This window comes from Vombatus ursinus, unplaced genomic scaffold (genome assembly GCF_900497805.2).
Source record: "Vombatus ursinus unplaced genomic scaffold, bare-nosed wombat genome assembly UNPS02014787.1, whole genome shotgun sequence".
Taxonomy (NCBI): Eukaryota; Metazoa; Chordata; class Mammalia; order Diprotodontia; family Vombatidae; genus Vombatus; species Vombatus ursinus.
This window is the reverse complement of record NW_020954565.1, coordinates 3,391,500-3,414,528: the sequence shown is the minus strand read 5'-3', so window position 1 is coordinate 3,414,528 and position 23,029 is coordinate 3,391,500. Positions and strand designations below refer to the sequence as shown.

The 23,029-nt window shown below is 38.0% G+C and overlaps 1 protein-coding gene across 1 annotated transcript in view; it reads right to left on the bottom strand.

The window, feature by feature from the left end:
* The window catches only part of PALMD (palmdelphin), a 66,683-nt gene that overhangs the window by 28,546 nt on the left and 15,108 nt on the right, over nt 1-23,029 (bottom strand). Inside the window, exons 2-3 of the mRNA XM_027868239.1 lie at nt 17,868-17,948; nt 3,125-3,249 (exon numbers count right to left, since the gene is read on the bottom strand). Coding sequence (XP_027724040.1) covers nt 3,125-3,249; nt 17,868-17,948 — 206 coding nt within the window. The remainder of the gene's footprint in view (nt 1-3,124; nt 3,250-17,867; nt 17,949-23,029) is intronic.

Sequence of the window (23,029 nt, the reverse complement as noted above, 5' to 3'; positions counted from 1 at the left end):
CATATGGCATTGACTTAAAATCCTTCATGACCTGGTTGCCTATGTGGAAACATTAAAAACCTCTGAAGATATCAGGAAGTAATATTTTTTTCTTGTTTAAAATCCTTTCCAGATCTTTCCCTAAGGTTCCAAGAATAGGAATTTTAAAGGTGATAACTAAACTTAGGGCAAAAGGTACATCTTATCTAGTTAGGATCATTGCCTTCCCCATGAATGACTCTATGAGGCACCTAGGGGCTGTAAATTCTTCTCCATTCAGAAAGGTTTAGGCTGCAGGTGTGGGGAACCTGTCGCCTTGAGGCCAAATGTGGCCTTCGAGGTCCTCAAGTGTGGCGCTTTGACTGAATTCAAACTTCACCGAACAAATCCCTTTAATAAAAGAATTTGTTCTGTAAAACTTGAACTTGGTCAAAAAGCTGCATGCACCCAAGGACCTAGAAAGCTCCACGTGGTCTTGAGGCCACAGGTTCCCCACCCCTGATTTAGGGTATAGATCAAAGAGAGCAAGTCCTTTCGATTATTTCAGGTCACCTGTGACCAGCTTGAGGGTACAGGGAGAAAGCCCTTGAGGGGAGTGGTCAAAGAGAGATGGGTAGTTTTAAAAGGATTGTACTTTATGAGTTTTCAGAAAGGTTAAGTGATTATTGCTCTATTAGTTGAAATAGAATGTTAACCCCGAGTTGTGTTTTATCATTTTATCATCTTTTTCTTGTTCAAGGTTCCTATAAATGTTAACTAAAATTGTCTTGTGTGAGAGAGTTATCTGAGGTTATGGGTAGATGATATCAGTTTGGACTTTTCTCTCTTTAAGCTAGAAATGCTTGGTTTTAGAATAATGTTAAATTCATAAAAATGTTTCTGCCAGATATGCTTAAAATGCAGAAGATAGTATTTTTTCTTTGACATCTTTCTTTGTACATCCTTTTTTACATCTTTTATATAGTCCTTACTAAAGATGTATTGGGGAGGTGCAGCATTGCAATCTCCCTCTTTGTTTTCAAGTTCTGAGGTTATAAGTCATGAAGAAGTGGGATGGCAATACTACAGAGATAAAGTATGGATGTAAATTTGGGAGGAAGCATCCATGAGTGGACCCAAACTCTATGTTGGCTGCTTTGCCACAAAGGGATTGAATACTTCACTCTGCCATTTCTTTTCCTTGAGTGTATGTGAGAATATGTCTCCTTCCTTTCCCTCATCCTTCAATTTTTTGGACATAGCAAACTGTCAGACACCATTCAGAGATTTCATAGAGAGATTTCAATCTGCATCAGTAAAAGGAGAACTCACACCAATGACATCCATGATTTTTGAATTCTTTTAATGGGGGACAGTCTGGCATAAAAGACTAAGGAATCATGGTTCTTACCTTCCATTTCAATTTGGTACTTGTGAGAATGACTCTTTTAGATGATACTATTAACAATACTACTTTCCATTTTAGCTTTTCAAAATACTTTTACATCCCGTCTCATTTTAACTTCATGCATGAAACAGTTTTCTCCCTTCTCTTCTCCCCTCTCTTGCCTTCCCTCTTGCCTTACTTTTCCTTCCTCTTTCTCTTCCCTTCTTCCTTCCCCCCCTCTTTTTTCTTTCTCCCTCCCATCTTCTCCTCTTTATATCACCTACTTTGGAAGTGTATGGTCACCCAGTCCCTCTACTGATAGGCATGGGAGCTTTTACCTTTTCTATTTACAATCTAGGCCTCTCTTATCCCCCTCCTTCAGCAGCCTGGTAGCCCCTAGCTCCCAAGGGCTGATCATATTAATGCAAAACTAAGCATGGACACCAGATTATTCAGTTTTAGCTCAGTGGAGCTCAGAATTCTCAAGTGAGCCACTAGCTTCAAATTCCTCAGCAGTGAGGATTACAGGCCTGTCCCACCATACCTAGGCTGCAAATAGATTTCTAAAGACCTGTCTGTCATAACTGAGGGTGACTGGTAGGTTGTTCTACTAACATAGAGGTAATCTATCCAGAAGGGGGTAAATATTGGTGACTAAGTGATCCAGAAAGCCAAAGGAGGCTAAGAGGATGTAGCTGGTGGAAGTATTCTAGTCACTAATGTGGTGATTGGGAAAAGCTATGAGAGAGATATATGGGCACAAAAGCCTTTATATGATACATTCCTTTGCAGTGGACAGAGGTAACCCAATTTTCATCTCACTTGTGAAACTCAGCTAAAGTTTGAGGTTCACATTTTCCATTGCTGTGGCCTTGCTGGGCCTTCCTTGTCTTCTGTAGAAACCAAAATGGAAGATATGATTGTGCCTCATGACTGGTTATTACACTTAGAATCATAGAAATGAATGGACCTTAAAAAGAATATAGGTCAACTGCATTTTACAGATAAGGAAACAGGCCTGATGAGGTTAAAATGAGTTGTCTCCATTCGGACAGTTAGTTAGCTAGAAGGCATATGAGAACCAGGAATTTTCTCTGAACCTCAGCTCATTTTTTCAGGCTTCTCAACTGAAGTCAAGATAGCTGGGTGGTGCAATGGAAAGAAAACTGGATTTGGAGTCCAAGGACCTGGGTTTGAATCCCAGTGCTTCTTACAACCTGTGTGACTTTGGGTAAGGCATCTAGGTATCTAAAGTCTTGGTTTCTTCATCTGTAAAATGAGAAATTTAGACTAAGTGGACTTTAAGTTTCTTTCTATTTCTAAATCTATGATCTTATGGTCATTGAGACAGCTAAGTGATGCAATGAATAGAGCACTGGGCCTGGAACAAGGAAGACCTGAATTCATCTCCAGCCTCAGATGATAGTTGTGTGACTCTGGGCAAATTACTTAATGTCTGTTAGTCTCAGTTTTCTCAACTGCAAAATGGGGATAATAATAGCACTTACCTCTCAGGATTGTTGTGAGGTTCAAATGAAGTAATATTTCAAATTTAATTCAATAAGCATTAATTAAACACCTACTATGTTCCAGACACTGTGTTAATTAAGTGCTGGGGATGCAAAGAGGTAAAAGACAGTCCCCATCCTCAAGGAACTTACAACCTTATTTTAAGGTGCTTAGCAAAGTTCCTCACATATAGTAAGCACTTAAAGATCTTGGTTCTTTCCTTACTATGAATATGTGGAATCTACTAAAAAAAAAAAAAACAGGCCATACCTTAAGATGCTCTGCTCTAGAACTTTGGTTTGGTGCTGGTCTTGTTGATTTTGCTTCTGCATTTCCTCCTGTTCTTTTCCACTGTTTATTCCATCCAGGAGCCATTTCTCCCTCAATGCTTTTTTCTGATGCCAGAGAAGAAAGACAAAGATGAGCTCTCAGATTAGTTATAAGTTTCCTTTACCAAATTAAAATTAAATGAGAGGATACTGGGAGATGACTTAGTAGGTCAGAAAATTTTCAGCTCTCCAAATTTCTTCCACAGAAAAAGACAGAGCATTGCCTCAGAGGGAATGTAGAGCAGTGGCAATAAAAAGTCAGGGCAAAGCAGTTGTTCTCCTTAGACAATCTAGGAAGACCCCAAGAAAGACCCCACCTCCAGGGGCAGAGGTTCAGCCTGAGTGAAGTACGAACACCTCCAGGCCAACTCTGTGGAATCAACAAACAACAGACCCTGGGGGCAGCTGGGGTTGGGAGGCGGCCTTAGAAAGTTTCATCTCGTGGATAGTGTGGGGGTTTGTAGGCTGCGTTGGAGAAGATTGAAGGACCTTCCATTCTTGAGGGATGCCAAACACAGCTGTGCTGATCAGACACATCCTGGGCTGTGATTGTAAGGAGGAGCTAGCACACACCTGGTGAGTACAGTAGTAGAGAGGCATGGACTCTGCTGATTAGGCACTTTCAGGAAAGCAGAGTCCCTGGTTTCAGTTCCAGGGCATATAGGACAGCTATAGTTTGTAGCCACCAGAGGGACTGCAGGGAGCAAGAATATTTTCAGGACAGCATGATCGGGGGCTTTAGCCATGGCTTAGGAGTGGAGAGGAGAGAAGAGCCCAAGGTTGACACCTCCCCCCCCCCCGGGGGCCTACTTCAGAAAATATCAGTAAGAAGGACCTGAGGTTTGGGTAGTCATTCCTCATACCTCAAGACTACAACTTGATTACACTAATAGCTGCTAAAAACAAAATGAAACAAAAAAATGAGTAAGCAAAGGAGAAAGCACCCAACTGTAGATAACTACTATAGGGATAGAGAAGATCTGCGTTCATATTCAGAGGAAGATAATGGAACTAAAAAAGATACTCCTTTTTCAATGAGAAACATCAAATGGTCCCAAGCACAAAAAGAGCTCTTGGAAGAATTTAAAAAGGACTTTGAAAATCAAATAAGAGAGATTGAGGATAAATTAGAAAAAAAATAAGAGCAATCCAAGAAAATCAAGAAAATTATGAAAAGAAAGTCAACCAACTTAAAACAGAGAATCAAAAACCTAAGGAAGAAAATAATTCCTTGAAAACTAGAATTGGGCAAAGGGAAGCTAATGATGTTCTAAGACAACAAGAAATAAAATAAAATCAAAAGAAGGAAAAATGGAAAAGAATGTGAAACATCTCATCAGAAAAACAACTGATCTGTAGAACAAATCAAGGAGAAATAATGTAAGAATAGTTGGACTACCTGAAAATAATAATCAAAAAATAATCTTGATACTATATTACAAGAAATTATCAAGGAAAATTGCCCTGAAGTTCTAGAATAAGAAGACAAAGAAGAAATAGGAATCCACTGATCACCATCTGAAAGAGATCCCGGGAGGAAAATTTACAGGAATTTTATAGCCATTGTTGCAAGCTCCCAGCTTAAGGAGAAAATATTGGAAGCAACAAGAAAAAAAAAAAACCCAATTTAAATATTTATGGAGCTACAATAAGGATTACACAAGACCTAGTAGCTACTATGCTAAAGGATCATAGGTCTTAGAATACTATATTCCATAGAGCAAAAGAGTTGGGGTTATGACCAAGGGCAACTGACCCAACAAAGTTAAGTATAATCCTGAATGAAAAAAAAAATAGACATTTAATGAACTGAAAAACTTTCAGGTATTTGTGATAAAAACAGCAGATCTTAAGGAAAATTCAACATATAACATCCAGGAGAAATATAAGTAAACATTAAGCACCAATTATAAGGGACTCAATAAGGTCAAATTGTTTACTTCTTATATATGAAAATATTATCAGTTCTTTTGTGACTGTCATTTTTATTTGGGTAGTTTGAAAGAAAGGCTTGGGCTGAGCTGAGTATAATGGGATCATTCTAAAAAAGTATAATTATGTAGGGAGAGATAAAAAGGAGCAATTATCTTATACCAATGAGACATAAAAGGAAAAATTGATATGCAAAAAGCTAATGGGGGGAGAACAGGTAGTGCTGAAATCTCACTGGGAATGGGTTAAAGAGGGAACAACATATATATCTAGAAGTTTATAAAAGTCTTCTAAATTCAGAAAGAAATAAGAGAGCAAGGGGATAGGGTGGGGGAGGGGATAAGGGAGGTACTTTTGGAGGGGTGGGTAGGTTAAGGAATAGAGGGCAAGGTAGCAGGTAGAAGTAAAAAAAAGGAATGAGGAGGGATAGGAATAGGGTGAGAGGGATGGTGAGGAAAAATAAGAAGGAGGAAAATATACAAGTAATTATATTTTAGAATGTGAATGGGATGAATTTACCTATAAAATGGCAATGGATAGCAGATTAAAAATTTGAATTCAACAATATATTGTTTTCAGAAAATGCTGCAAAATAAGAAATACACACAAACATAAAATAAAGGTCAGGAGTAGAATTTATTATGTAAAAAAAAGCAGGGGAAGTAATCATGATCTCAGGCAAAGTTAAAACTAAAATAGATTTAATCAAAAGAGAAAAATAGAGGAACTACAGCCATATTATTCAATGTTGTTTTAGACAATTTAAAATAATTAGACAATATAAAATACCTGAGAGTATACCTGCTAAAACAGACACAGGAACCATATGAACATAAATATAAAATACTTTTTATACAAATAAAGTCAGATTTAAATAATTGAAGTTATATTTATTATTCATGGGTAGGTAAAGCCAGTATAATAAAAAAAATGACAAATTTACCTAACTAATCTATTTATGTAATACCATCCCAATTAAATTACTAAAAATTATCTTACTGAGTTAGAAAAAATAGTAACAAAGTTCTTTTGGAAGAACAAAAGGTCAGGAACTTCAAAGAAACCAGGGCAAAAAAGATATAAAGGAACAGATTCAGTAGTATAAGGAGGGAGCATTGTTAAAGTGTAAAATGGGTAATTTTGATTATTTTAAATTAAAATTTTCTTGTTCAAATAAAACCTAGGGAGCCAAGAATAGAAGGAATGCAGAAAATTGGGAAAAAACTTTCATAAACAATCTCTCAGAATGTGATTGGGTTGGAATATTGCTGTGGTGTGGGAAATGAGCTGGTTGATTTAGAAAAAAAAAACCATGAAAAGAATTGGACTTAAGATGGAAGATGCTATCCACCTTCAGAGAAACAGATGACAAGTGGAAATAAGCATAGTACAGTCTTACATATATGTGTATATATATATATGTATGTCTGTATATATGTATCTATATCTACTCCACATTTAACTGTAGCCTTTGGGGGCAGGGGTAAAGAAGGGAAAAAGTAAAAAGTGCACAGCAGAGAACAAAAGAAAACCTACAAGGAAGCAAATAAAAGCTGGATAGCTTTGAAAACAATGTACAGTGTTTATTATAAAGGTTTTCTTGAAATGGAAATGTATTGCTTTATATTGAATCCTCTCTTATGTTCTGCTGTGTACATGGCAATTTTTTTTCTTTTCTTATTTTGTATTTATGTTTAAATAAATTTTAAAACTTACAAAACAAATTAAAACTTCATGATGGCACAGTGGAAAGGGTCCTGGATTTGGAGTAAAAGGACCTGAGTTCAAATCTCACTTGGCTTTGTTATATAACAACAACAATAACAATTGTCCAGGATCCACAGCCAGAGTGGACTGAGTGAGGCCAGATTTAAACTAAGATAGCTTAGTGGATAGAACATTGGGTGTCTAGTCAGGAAGATCTGAGTTCAAATCTAGCCTCAGACACTTACTAGTTGTGTGACCTTGGACAAGTCCTTAACCTCTGTCTTAATCCGCTGGAGAAGAAAGTGGCAAAGCACTCCAGTATGTGCCAAGAAAACGCCATGGACAGTATAGTCCACAGGGTCACAAAGAGTCAGACACAACTGAATGACTGAACAACAACAATTTCCTGACTCCTGGCCCAGTGGACGGACACACACACACACACACACACACACACACACACACACACACACACACCCACACTTGTCTCCCCTGACTAGACTTGAAATCAGGGAGTATTTCACTCTTTGTATCCCCAGTGGCTAGCACAATGCCTGGCACATTGAAAAACATTTGATAATTACTTGTCTGACTGATCAGCTAGTCTGGTCTTTAGACAACTGACATGGAATTTGTCACCTTGCTATGTTAGAACATTTTCTGGCTTGGTGTAACTTGTATTTCATTGGCAAAGTCTTTGAGAGCCCTTGATCACTTCCATAAAGGGGTGAGGCTTTAGAATAGTCATTTAGAAGAGGTCAGCACCATTGGTAGGGTTATTGGGTTGAGAGCTGGAATCAGTGTTTGAGGTCATTCACAGTGGCGCTTAATCATATCTTTGTTCCTATGATCTTGTTTCCCCAGAAGGACGGCAAGTTCTTCAGGGGCAGGGACCTTATTTTATACTTCTTTTGTATCCACCATAATGCCCACCACATCATGGAGCATATAATAGGTGATTACTACATATTTGTTAGATTAGAGTAGAATGGTGGATGTAACCTTCCATGAGAACTGGACCAAAGAGTGAGGTGGAGGATCAATCTTTAATACTTGTCTTATGCCATTACAATTCTTGTCTTTTGTCCAATTAAATCCAATGCAACTGGTAATTTATTAAGCACCTATTCTGCACAAGACATTGTGATGGGTACTGGGTCATAAAGCTGAAAGGAAAACAAAATAACATGACACAACGTCTGTCCTTTCATTGTCTACTGGAAGTGGGGGAGGGAGAAGACAACATGTTGAGAGTTAAATGCGTATACACACATAGGTATGTATCATAATTTGAAGAGGAAGAGAATACTAACAACTAGAGTGATTTGTAAATGAAAGAATAGATAAACTTTTCTGTAAAGATAAGCAGCAGAGTGAAGGGCTAAGGCAACTTGGGACACATTTTAGTAGAATATGTAGGTTACCTTAGGAGGTGACGTGGTACAGTAGTAAGAGAGTTTTCTCAAAAGTCAGAGAACTTAGGTTCAAAGTCCACTTTTGATACTGCCTGTATGACCTTAGGCAAGTCATTTAACTTCCTTGGATAAAATGGGGGGGGAGTTGGACCAGAAGGCCTCTCAGGTCCCTTACTTTTCTAGATCTATGATTAGATAATAATTATTCTGATGCTAATATTTAGTTACATTTCAATTCAATAAAATCCAGCCTATTCTGTGTTGGGAATACAGAAATTAAAAAACAAAACAATATAGTCTCTGACCTTAAGGAACTCACTGTAGACTAAAGGGGGTATATATATGCACATGGATTAGTAAAATAAAAGGTAGAGAGTGATGGGGCAAAGGAGAGATCTAAGGCACAGAGGAATATTTGAGGATAAAGATTATGCTGGGTGGGGGTGGGAGTAGTAATTGGAAGGAGGGTAGGCTGATCAGGAAAGGCTCTACAAAGAACATGGCATTTGAATTCAGGCTTGAATAAAGAGAAGGCACTTGAAAGGGAGAGATGATAAATCTACATACACTTGTGGATATATTTTTTATCCATTTTTCCTGAGAGTAGGGATTTTTACACCCATTGTATTTGCATCCCCTGTGCCTACGACAGTGTGTGGCACATAGTAGGCACTTAATAAGTGCTTGTTGATTGGCTGATTGATGAGGAAGGTGGGAATTCCAGGCATGAATGGTCGGCAAGGCAAATGATCGGAGATGGAGATGTTTAGTTTGGAGAACCTAACCCAAACACACAGATCCTGAAGTATGAGATAAGAATGGAAAGGCAAGTCAGAGCCAAATTGTGAAGGGTAGTGCATGCCAAGCAGAACAATTTGTATTTTTGACAAAAAATCTAGTTCAGACTACTTCTATAGAAAAGTGTTTTTATTTGGCAATTCTGCCTAACTAGATAATTAATGATGAAAACTATGACAATATGGAGGTAGGAACTTTTTCTTCTCTCCTCTAGAATTTCTCTTTCACAGGGGATAGAGACAAGGCATAGAATTTCACTGGTAAGGGGAACTGCCTGCTGAGGAAACTCTCTCTACCATTATAAGGTTAGCACATTCTCTGCAAATTAGGGTAATAGACATTGTCTAGAGAACCAAGAGGTGAATTGATTTCAGCAGGGTCACACAGCCAGTATGTGTCAGAGGTGGAACCTGAATTCAGGTCTTCTTGGTTTCAAGGTCAGCTCACAATGCCTCTCATATCCTGAGATTAAGAATAGAAGCAGGTAGTAATAGTTTTATAACTGTTTTATTAATAAAAAAGATGAAAGGAATAACATTTATGAAAACTTGCATTTAGGTCTTTACATCAAACCCAATTAAGGTGCTTAGTATTTCGTGGTTACCAAAGAGATTGCTGTTTGGACCAGATGGTAACCAAGAGAAAATGGCTTTTTATGTTTTGTAAAGCACTCTATACATATTATCTCATTTTATTTTGACAACAACCACATGAAGTAGGATGGAAGAATATTATTATGTCTCTTATTTAGATCAGGAAGCTAAGGTTCACAGAAGTTTAATGTTTTGCCTGTGGCAACCAAATGACAGAGCCAGGCAGATTAATTGCTCTTTCCTGTACACCACAGCATTCTAGACCTCACCTAAACCTTTTTGTTTGTTTGCTTGTTTGTTTTTCCTTTTGGTCCAGACCTGTGACTTCCTTTGTGTGTAGAATTCCCAGGATGGAAACTTGCTCCACTGATGCAGATCAACAACTCCTAGTAACATCTAGTCTTAGAGTCACCTGGGGGCTGAAAGGTTCAATGACTTGCCCACAGTCACACAGCTAAACTACAGTTATCCCTTCCACATTGCAGGGGTTAGGGACAAGTTGCCCCTGCTGTCTGGAAAATCCATGTAAAATTTTTGGCCCTCCGTTTGTAACAGAGAAGAAGTCTGATTTTTTTTTCTTTTTCTTTTATGGGGTATTTACAGGACCTCATTGTAAAATTTGGGTTAAGTATTTGGTCATGGGCTCTGTGTCATCTTCTGGCTTTTAAATGTTGTCTGTGACTTCCACAAAACTGCTCCCAGAATTCCCATTTAATTTCTTATGGTGACCCGTGATATATCGAAACCACGATGGAGAAAGTCATGATGTGGAAGGGAGAACCGTATTATCAGAGTCAGGCCTTCCTGACTCCAAGGCTAATCCTTTGTTCAGTATGCCTGTGCTTAACCATTTGGAAATGGGCGTACCTTGCTTGTGTCAGTACAGGAAATGAATGTAGAGTCCCACACATTAGTGTCCTAACACTTCAGAGTTGATTTGTGGAGAGATAGAAGCTTATTGTCCCCAGGGTTATCTCAGTCTTTAACTATAATTGCTCTGCTATTTGCAAGAATGTTTTCCACAGGCCTGGTTAACATGTACTCATGAAGGCCAAAATTGAGCTCTGAGGGTATGTGAGAGACTCAGTGAATAAATATACCAATAATTGCAGGACTCTTCTTGTTGACCTATTCATTTTCATTTGATGGGACTTGTAGGTATGTATGACTGTGAAAAAAGAATAGATGGTGCTGTCAAGATAAATTACAGTCCTCCCAAACAACTTATAGGGACAATTTCAGCCAATTACATCCATATACCTATCACTGGGACTCAGGTAGTGAGTTGTCTCTGCTCAGAGATGTTGACTCATCAGATAAAAGTGAGCAAGCTTCTTGTGACGTATCCAGGTTAGCTTGGGGCCACATTCATACAGCCTTAGTCTGGGGAAGAACAAGGGTAATTCTGACTTCGGATTGACATGAAGTCCAATCGGTATACCTTTAGGATCATGCTTCACAAAATGACATTTACTTAGGGAGGAAAAAAATCTCCTAAGCTTTATAAATATAAAATCAATTCACTTGTTTGGTGCAATCAAAATAATATTTCATCATCCTGAGGACAGAACCAATATTGAAACCAGCTCTCCCAACTCAGAAATTCAATATTCTTTACTACACAATGTCATCTGGAGATTCCCTTCTCCCCCCAGTTGCTTGTGTCTCCCCATGAATTAACTTGTATTTACTTTGTATATATTTTATACACGTGTGTGTGTGTGTGTGTGTATACATGTATCCCTCCAACAGCATGTAAGTTGTTTGAGTGTGGGGATTGTCTTTGTGTCTTCAAGATCTAAAATGGTGTCTGGTTCATAGTAGGTATTTAATTGAAGCTTATTGATTAACATGGCTTTGAATTGTGGCTCTGCCATTTATTATCTGTGTGACCTTGGGCAAGTTATGTAACCTCTCTGGGCCTCAGTTTCCTCATCTGTAAGATAAGGAGGTTGCAGTAGATGGCCTCTAAATCTATGATCTTATGAACTTACAATCTGGGGACCTAATACAAATACTACAAGGGTTGTCCTTGCTTTATGCTTATCATATTAGATAATAATGACTCATTTTATATGGCATTTAGAGTGCTTTACATGCATTTTCTCCTTTGATCCTGAAGAGATCATGATGACTGTTTGGGATAGGCAGAAAGCAATAATAATAGCTTACTTTTACAGAGTGCCTGACAGTTTACAAAAAAATATATATATATTTCGTGGAATAAAAACAATTTCATTTTACTTTCATATTACTTATAGATCAGCATATAAAATGGATTAATTTGGAATAACTTAGAAGGACAATATTTTTTTCAAGACATTTGCAGTGGAAAGTCTGAAGTAACATACAAAATGAAAATAAATGTAAGAAAGAAAAGGAAAAAAAAACATGTCTTTTTCAGAGAAAGATGCTTTAAAAAAACTTGAATGAAACACTTAAGTAATTCATTTAAGACTGTAGTAACAGTAGATTCAGGTATTAAATGTTCCTTAGCATCATGAATTAGGACAGCAAGGTGTCACAATGGATAAAGTATCAGGCCTAGAGTCAGGAACACTTATCTCCCTGAGTTCAAATCTCTCCTCAGACACTTACTAGGTGTGTGACATTAGAAAGTCACTTAACTCTTTTTGCCTCAGTTTCCTCATCTAAAAATGACTGGAGAAGGAAATGGCAAACCATTCCAGTATCTCTGCCAAGAAAACTCCAAATGGGGTCATGAAGATTCAGACATAATTAAAAAATGACTGAAAAGCATCATGAATTGAAAGGACTTTAAGAAAGGGCTAATAGTTTTGATTTAGTATATGTGTCTAAATGTCTTAACTTGTGATCATCCTACCCTGTTATTTGGAGTCTATAAAATGCACATTGTGTGAGAAGATAAGTCCCTTATGATTCAGTGCGGCTATCTTGTCTGGAGGATTGTTTCCCACTATGCCATATGCATGAATTATCTTGTGCCTCGGAGCCCAAAAAACACCAATCAATGAGTCAATGGACAATTTCATTTTCTCTACTTCTGTGTTCTAAAACTCTTCTGAGAGGTGATTTTTGTTTTGGTTTTAGATGGGAGGATAACTTTTTAGGTAAGTGTTTGTATTGTTTCAACCTGCTGAAATGTGAAGCAATCAGAGGAGATGGTGATAGCAAGAGTTGGTGGACTGAGAAAAAGGAGGAGGGAGTAGAAGGCTATGACAGTATGATTGGGGAATGTGAATGGGACCCGTATAAACTTGTGAGCTGGCAAGTGTTTCTGCGGAACTGAAGATTCTTGGATCATTTGGCACCTACCCTATACCTAGTTCAGGTGTCAGGCCAAAGAAAAGAGTTTTGGATAGTTAGTGATTCTTCACATTGTCTACAAGGATGTGATGTATTGAATCAGTAAGAAGTGGAGTAAGTACGAACTCTTCTTTTGCCCTTGTCTTACACAGTGGTAATAATACAGATCGTGGAATCTTAAAACGGAAGGAACACTGAAAGATCAAGCAGTCCAACTTGACACCCTGCTGTGTCCCACCCCACCCCACTCATGCCATTTTACGGATAAAGAAATTGAGAACCAGGGAGGTTAAGGGATTTGCCCAAAGTCACATTGGTAGTAGATCTGAGACTGGAATCAGGATTTCTGATGCTCTGACACTTTTTTCCATTTCACCACAGGATGAGGCCTTAGCCCCCTGAGACATAAATCTTTCCCTTCCCTCCCACATGCAAAGCTTCTACTGATGTCATTGTGCTACAGATATTATCTGTATATTAGGAAATTCATTATTTCAGGGGAATTGGGCCGTGGCAGCAAAAAATGCCAAGTACCAGACCCATTAACTACTAGGAAAGCGGGAGGGGTCAGCTTGATATGGTTTAATGGGTTTCAGATACCAATTATCTTTGATTATTTGTGGAAGAAATTTCCATGCTAGCACAGATTGGACTAGATGACTTCTTAGGTCTCTGACTCAGTTCAGTTCGTAGGCTCATAGATTTCAGGATAGATGAGGACTTAATAATCCTCCAATCCAATCCCTTGATTTTACAGATGAGGAAAATGAGGAAAATTTTATGCCCGGAGAGGTAAGGTGATTTGCCAATGTTGCACAAGAAGGAAGTCAATGGTAGATCTGGAATTCACAGATCAATGAATTAATAGTGCAACATTTTGCTTATAGTAAGCGCTTAATTGATGTTTATTCTTTCTTTCATTCATTCATTCAAATGTAGGTCCTCTGCTCCAAATTTAGTGCTCTATCCGTTGTACCATCCTGTTTCTGTCTAACTTCAACAGATACATGTTAATTGCCCAGTATGTGCCGGGTGCTGGCATACAAAGACAAGAAAGAAATTCTGTCATCTAGGAGCTTACATTATGTTGGGGAGATACTACATAGGCAAAGATAAGTAAACACAAAATATATAGGGTAAATTCAAGATGGGCAATACACTGACACCTGGGGATAGACAAAAGTCTCGTGTGTAGGAAGCAGCACCTAGCTACGCTTTACGAAACTCAGGAGTCTATCTCCGGCTTATATTCTCTGAGTAGGCACCAGAAATATAAACTGGCTAAACAATTTTTAGGGAAAAAAGTTAGAGAAATGCTAAGATGCCTTCTAAAAGGCCTTGCAAAAGGATCTAGATATTCAATCTCAAGGATTATTGATTTGATTCAAGTTGATTCAGTTCAATTCGACAAACATAAAATGCTCCTAACTTTGAATGCTAGGTTTAAATTTTATTTAGTAGGCAATGTGGAACCACTGAAGATTTTTTGGGCAGTCGAGTGACGGGACTAGATCTGGGTACAAGGAAAATGGACGAACAGAGGTATAAAGGACAAATTGGAAGAGGAGAGAGTAGAGGCAGAAAGACTGTTCAGAAGGCAATTGTATCTGACTAGGTAGGTGGTAACCAGGAGTGTGGTGGTACTGGGAGCAAAGCAAAGGGCTTAGTGAAAGTATCCAGGCATATCTATACAGACTGCCATATCTGTATATTCAGCCTTCCTCTTGAGCTCCAGTCCTACATCACCAATTACTTTTAGGATCGGATATAAAATCTCCTGTTTGACATTTAAAGCTCTTCAAAACTGGACTCTTACTTCCTATTTATTCTTCTGAAACTCTTCTCCCCTCTACATATTTTATATCAGCCTACTTGCAGGACCCGGAATGGGACACTCCCTCTCTTGTTACTTTGACTTTGCACTAGGTTGGGATGCTCTAACCCCTTCCAAATCCAGCTCCAATTCCACCTTCTGCTCTTTCCCAGTCCTCCCAGCAGCCAAAGCCTTCCCTTCTCAGTTTGTTTTTTTTTTCTACTCTATATATTTTGTTTGTACCTAGTTATTTATCTGTTGTCCTCCCAATTAGAATGTAAACTCCTTGAAAACAGGGATTGGGTTTTTTGACTTCCGTTGTGTCTCCATCCTTTAGAACAGTGCCCAGAATGCTTTAATAAATTTGAGTTGAATGACTGAAAGGTATAAGAGTTACTAAAGAGGTCTGCTTATCCATGTCCTCAGTCCAGGTACATATTTCTTCTTCCTTACTTTTCACTGAGAAGACCCATCATTTTTTAACCCACAGCCTTGTACCCCTGCACTCCTCTGTGAGAGAATGTCCAGGATAGTCCAAGTGTGACTTTCTTTCGAAATTAAGATGAATCGTACTTCCCTTTTTTTTTTTGCAGTTAATGACCCATAATTCAGTACATATGACACTTTGACCATTCATTCAGCCAGAATATAACAAGATCATCCATATTTCAAGAAAAAACTTGTACTCTTAGACCTTGCAAAAGAAATATCCTTTGTCAAACTATGTTGTTTTTTGCTTTGAAAAAATATGATGCATTTATATGTAACTCTCTCTTTCCCGTCAGGGTGTAAGTTGGAGAGAGGAATTGCAAACGAGGGATGAAGAGGAAGAGGGAAAAGAAGAGAGAAAGAAGGAAAGGGAGGGAGAGATGGCATGTTTGTGTTTGGAAGAAGGGAGAAACGGGGGCTGAAAAGGAGAAGATCAACATCTTGTTTTTATTCCTTGGGGATTTCTCCTTTGTTTCTAGCAGCAAAAATTCCTTTAGAAAACCTTTAAAAAATTATGTGGGGGGGAGTGAAGCCCTGGTCAGAATCAGTAGCAGGTAGCAAAGGAAGCAAGCAGGCTGTGGAAGAAAAGTGGGTGCTGGTGAATGGCAATTCTGTTAGAGTTTCTTCTAGGGAGGGACTTTCTATTAGCAGCAACAGTATATGACCCCAAGATGGACCATCTCTGTATCTCACCCCTGCCTTGCTAGAGCCCCTGGAAGAGACAGTGATGACACCTGCATCTGTGGTCTGAAGTGGGGTGGGGGAGGGTCCCTGCTCCCACTTCTTGACAGGTAGGGTAAAGACCATTTTCCTTTCACTTTAGGAAAGGGGCAACATACATTTCTGGAATCCCAAGTTGGAACTCTGAAGACATTTTCCCATAGGAATGTCATTACACATGGTAATTAAGTCCTACTATTGGTGGTTAGTATTAGTGCATAATTCTACTTCAGGTGTTGAGTGAAGCAAGCTTCTGTAGGTTAGGAATAGAAGTACCGTGAAGGACAGTGCTTTTATGAGGAAATTCTTTTGAATTCCAAACAACTTTTGGAACACAAATACTTTTGGAACACAGCTAATGAATAAGTTGGGTGCTGCCTTTGTAGTTAGCTAGTGCATTAGCATACCCATTTACTTAATGGTGGTGCATGAGTACATTGAAAACATTCCAAAGTGGCCAATTTTTTCCTGGACAGAAATCTAATCCCAGGGAGAATGCAAGAGTGTTATTGAAATGTGATCTTTGGTACAGGAATGGTCGGATGGGCCAGCCCCATTATATGATGCACCTTGAGTCCTATTCGTATCATAGAAGTACAGTAACTGTCTAGTCTAACCCAGGTCTGAAAAAAGAGTTTCCTCCATCTCATCTCCTTTAAGTGGTCTTCCAGCCTCAGCCTGAAGACTTCCAGTGATGGGGAAGTCACTTCCTATTGAGGTCACCCAGTGCTCGTTTGGAGAATCTAGTTGTTAGGAAGTTTTTTTTTTCCTGATACCGATCCTAAATCTGTCCCTTTACAAATTGCTACTTTACACCTAATTTTTCCTTTTGGGGTCAGGCAGGACAACTTTTATTCCTCTTCTATGTAATGATAGCCTATATAATTATCCCATGACCTGTTGAAATTTTATCTTTTTGCCTAAACTACATGCTTCTTTTTCTGGATGTGTCCTGGCCCTCCTTCCCATTCATAAAGGTTTAATTTGACGTCTGTGAGCAAGACATATTCACTATCCTTGGAAGTATTCTATTTGTACAATGTAAAGCATCTATTTAAATTGGGTAAAGGAGGAGCGGTAAATCAGGAAAGAAGACCATTATAATCTTGATTGACTTGCCTTTAGTGGGGGCCATTTCACCCGTCAATGATATGGATTCAACAAACCTTGCCAAATTTAACCAACATTTATAGACATGCTTCCTCTATGCTGCCAAACTGGCTTATAACTTTATTTCACAGATCCATTAAGCTAATTGATAGAAGTCTTGCCAGATAAATACAGTCTCCTGCTTGAGGCTGTTCACAAGGAGCTATTGTTTGTCATTTGGTTGCATCCTGTTACCAAGCTACATAATGAAATGTTGAAACCTAGTGTGCTCCAATTATTAAGGGAACACACCCAATGAAAGATGTAAAGTCTGATTTTTGAACTAGAGTTTATTTCTGTCTATGATCTCATGGTCGATTAAAACAGAACAACCCTTAAAAAACCCAAACCATGCTCAGACAACAGCATACTAAGCTTTGAAATACACCCATCCTTTAGTGGGATAAATTGCTTGTTTGTTCCATACCTCTGGGCTCTCATTGATTTCAAAAGGAACTTCTTGCCAGGATTAGATCCCCATGGGATTTGGCCAAGACTATCAAGGGTGAAATCCTCAAGGCCAGATTCTCAAGGTTACCCAACAAATATTGGGAAATTCAGAAATAATAGAGGAGACCATATTTTTAACTTATTTCCTGGTGTCTAGAAGACATTAGCCTCATGTAAATACTACTAGTAGATGCATGTTCCTTATGTTTATGAGAGAATTAATAGAGCAACATGGGTTTTTTCCTTCCCCCAATGGAGATTTTATGTTAAATTGTTAGCACCATTAGAAAGGACAAATACAATCTCGTTGAAATGAGAGTCTAAAGTTACCTTCAAATGCTGGTGTTTTAGCTTTTCTTCCTCTACTTTCAGGCGCTTTTGTGAGATTTCTTCTTGCAATTTCCTTTTGTCCTGCAATGGAAAAAATCCATAATTCATTTTTACAATTAACTTAAATATCTTACCCTGCTATTGATGTCATTTGCATGCTGTCAGCTTGGGTCGAAGCCCCACAAGGTGCCCTGGGGATGCATATTTTAAGACAAAAGAAAGTAAAATGAAATTAAGAAAAACTCTTGAGAGAAATGCAAGATTCCATTTTAAAAATTCATTTAAATAACCCTGTTATTTATCTCTGTAGCCATCCTTCCCTTCCTTTTTGTTCTCTTTTAGCCTAATATCGAGAATCCTTAGCATGAGTATATGGGATTGAATGACTTATTGGACAAAAGCATTTTAAGGAGACAATTTTAGTAGTATCAAATTAGAGAAGTCTTTTTTTGGCATGGTACATGGAACAATGAATAGACTGCAAAGAACAAGAAGCTCTTAGGGGTAAGGCCTTCTAGGGCATGGAGAATGGGAAGGAGAGCCTGCTGAGGTTTCCATAGAGAAGCTTAGAAACATGGGAAATTGGAGAAGCTAGGTGGCGCAGTGGATAGAGTACTAACCCGGGAGTCAGGAGGACCTGAGTTCAAATTTGACCTCAGACACTTGACACTTGCTAGCTGTGTGACCCTGGGCAAGTCACTTAACCCCATTGCCTAGCCAAAAAAACAAACAAAAAAACAACAAAAAAAGAAACTTGGTAAATTTCCTTCTTAGCAGGATTGCATTGCTAACAGGTGGGGAAAAAAGGACAGAGATAAAGTGTAATAATACTAAAATTTGTTTCTGTGCAGAGGTAAAGGTGAATGGATACAGTAATGGTACTTTAGTCCTTGAGATCACATTTCTGTCACGAGATCACATTTCTGTCACAGTATCAATGACTATGAGATGTGACTATAAAGTAAGGAGACAAAATTTCAGCAAAAATATTAGAGCTTCTTCAAAGTATTTATTATGATAGAATCTATACTTATTCCAATAATGCTATAATTGTTCTGATCATTCTCGGCACTTTTTTGGCGACTGCCTTCAGAGCCCAAATTAAATTAAATTTGACAAGTATTTATTCAACATGCAAGGGATTTTGGTAGACACTGGGGATATAAAGAGAGATGGAAAATTGTACTTGCCCTGAAAGACTTTAAATTTGTTTTTGGGTTGGGGTGGGAAGTGGGAAGGCTACAGGAATTGTTATTCAAGTATACATCATTTTAAGGTTTGCAAAGCACTTTATAGAGATGACCTCAGTTGATTCCTCATAACAATCTTTTGAGATTGGTGCTATTATTAGCCCCATTTTACTTATCAGAGCCTGAGGAATTGAGGCTCAGATGGACTGATTTCCCTAAAACCATAGTTAAAAAGTATCTGAAATGGGGTTTGATCCAGATTCAGATATTCCTGACTCTGGTCCCTACACTCTTTTGTCTTCCTGATGGCACATTTTCAGTTTTTGAGGGGGAATTAAATTTTTATAAACAGTCAGAAGTAAGCTTGATCCAAGGTTTGCAAATAAAGTAGAAGACCAAGATGGGGAATACTGTGTTTTGTTCCCAACTATGTAACTTTGTTATAACTGTGAAGAAATAAGATCGATGTTGTGTAGCTTATACTGAAGGCCATTCCAAAAGAGATTTCTAAAAACGTCTTGAGAAAGGACAGCAGTTTGAAAGAAGTGTACAATCTTCCAAGATGACTGTGTAAATGGGCATGTCATGCTTCAGTTTTCAGAACTGTCCTCACTGTGTGTAAGAAGACAATGCGATTTTATCAGTGTTACCTACAGGAAGAGCCCCTCTTCTATTTTAAAGCACAACTATTAGGGGTCTCTTCTTTACAACTGTACTTTCGAGGCAAGGCCAAAGAGAACTGATGCTACTCTGAAAACCATGATAAGTCAGTTACCTTCTTGACCTTTGAGACATCATTCAAGTAATACAGAATCTCTCCTACCCCTGGAATGTAAAAAACAGTGAAGGCTGATAATTGTGAGGGAGGCACTTGATACAATGGAAAGAATACTTGCTTTGGACATTGAGGGCTTGGGTTCAAATCCAACTTCTGATGCTACCTATGGAACCTTGGAAGAAACATTTAACTTCTCTGGGCCTCAGTTTTCTTATCTATAAGACAAGGGGGTTGGACTAACTGGCCTCTTGAGTACCTTCCAGTTCCAGATTTATAATTCTATGATATTTTCTTCAATTTTCCTTTTATACCCCTAGGACCCTGAATACCACCAATATAAATGTCCACATGTGATAAACAGGTGAAGTGGTCCATAGGATGGAGTGTTTGTGTCATGGAGAGTCCCTTCACCCTAAGAAATGCCTTTGCCCTCTGCAGCAAATGGGATTGTTTGGAGAGTGGCAGCTCGGGGTCAGCAAAGTCCTATGAAAGGCAGTGTATATGGCTAGAGGTGGGAGCAGGGATCAGAGCCATTTTGGGACCAGTAGACTTATCCTGGTGCTGCTAATACATCTAACAACTAAAGACTAAAGTAGTGAATATTACACATCAATCAGAATGGGCAAGGTTCTTCACTCCAGCTCCCAACATATAAGGTAAATGTTTGGAGAAGGTGACATTTTATTTTAAGATACATTTTCATCATAAGCTATTTCTTTCTGTAACCTCTACCAATGGATCATATTTCATTGAAGTCAGACAATGCACCTCCCTCCTTTACGCAGTTGGGTGACTGTGTATAGAATGCTTCATATACTCTCAGGCGGGGCTGATGTGTTGGTTAGTTTTGTTGAGTGGCTTTTTTTTCTTTCTTTTAACATCTTTTTTTGCAGTGGGTAAATGAGTGCATAGGAGGTAAGAGTGAGAGAAGGGATATATATTTAGAAATGAAGGTATATAAAAACAAAACTATTAATAAAATTAAAAAAGTCATTGAATTCTGTTAAAATTATAAAAAATATACTTATTTGAAAACCATTGGCTTCATTTTTTTTCAAATGGAAGAATTAGCACCAAGGATATTTAAAACATGTTAATTCTCATTGGTAGTGTACCACATTTCATAAAATCATGCAACTCCTTCAAAGGCTGTTGCAGAACAGTAAGCCAGACATGAAACAACAAGGGTTGATGTGAAACACAGATTTCAATACATTCGATTATCTCTATCACCAAGATGTCTTCAGGAGATAGAATGCTTCTATTGAATCCATTGAGCCAGTAACCTAATAACATTATTAGCATTACAAATAACAATAACAATGATAGTTGGCACTTATTGAAGTGCCTTATGGTTTACAAAGTATTTTACATATGGTATCTCATTTGCTTTTTACATCAGTCCTGTGACTTAGGTAGTGTATTATTGTTCCCATTTTTCAGATGAGGAAATGCAGGCTTAAAGAAGTTAAATGATTTGCCCAAGGTCAAACATGGTGAAGTCAGCTTATAAGCCCAAGGCTCTTTCCATTACAACATGTTGTCACTTATAAATATGCCTAAAGAATCATTTTATCAACATTATCTACTATGAACAAGTCAAATCATTATTATTCCTTCAAAAAATTTTTAAACAATTACAGTTTTCTGACTTTCCAGCTCTGTCCAGACTCGGTAGTCAATCCCCTAAGGGTCCACTTGTTTAAAAGGATGCTTTCTTTTTCTTTGAGAATTACATGCAACTAATATCAATGTGATTCTAACCACACAAGAGCCTATAACACACCATTATATTACATCAAGGAATATGATGAGTACAATCTATCATACATACAAACACTCCATCCTATGGACCTCCTCATCTATTTATTACATGTGAGCATTTATAGTGATGGCATTTAGGGTCCTTGTGTAAATATCTTTTAAAATGCTGAATATTAACAGTGAGGCAGTTTTGTAACATATGCAGCTCTACTGTCTATAGTACATGGGATGATAAGACAAAATAATGAGCTAGTACAATATGCCTTTCTGGGTCAACCAGCTTTTTGTATAATAATAAATGTGATTGGAAGTGATGTGACTGGAAGATGGCAATGGAACAAACATGCTTTTTTTCAAAAGAAACATCTAATGGAAAAGTCAGGGAAATAGAGTTGAAATAGAGTTGAAAGAGACCACAGAAGTAATTTCTAACTTTTGGATCATACTTGTATCAGATTCTGCAATATCCCAACCTTCTGTTATTCATGTAGTAGGAAATAGGATAGAATGAATAATCAATTTGCACTTATTCAAACCATGTTTCAGAAAATAATTTCATTCTCCTTTCCTCTCAAACAAGCATTACATCCCAACACTAGCAAAAACTGACTTTTGAATTTTACTATCTTTTATTTCCTAGCTTATTTTTTTTGGTGGAAGTCCTAGGAAACAGGTAACTGACCAAAATATCATGAACTGACAGAGAAGAGGTTTTGATAGATTGGCTCTTTAGTCCCTAAAAAATCAAGAGACAACTGTAATGACATGGGCTTTTGTGTACCCAGCAGTTAGCACAATGGCTGGTCCATATTAAGTGCTTAATAAATGCTTGTTAACTGACTGACTAAAAGGAAGGGGTAGGGGTAAAGGAATAAGCATTTATATAGCCCCTGACTGATTGGCATAGGCTTACATAGACACAAACTTGAAGCCAGTGGGGGTAGAGTGGGGTGAAACTCTCAATTTGAAAAATCTTGGGGCAGATAGGTGGCGCAGTGGATAGAGCACCAGCCCTGAAGTCAGGAGTATCTGAGTTCAAATCCGGCCTCAGACCAAACACTCGACACTTACTAGCTGTGTGACCCTGGGCAAGTCACTTAACCCCAATTGCCTAAAAAAAAAAAAAAAAAGAAAAGAAAAAAGAAAAATCTTGACTGATTTTTCCTTTAGAGGGACATTTTATTTAAACATCCATCCATCCATCCATCCAATATTTATGGAACAACTACATTGTATAAGACCCTGCTTAATACTGTGGGAGATTAAAAGACATACTCATTGCTCTTATTTGTCTTACATGTAGGGATCAAGGTGTACAAAAGCCAGAGAAATGGTATTGGATGGATGAATGGATGGAATAAACTTTTATTAAGCATCTACTATGTGCCAGGCACTAAGTACCTTACAAATATTATCTCATTTGATTCTCA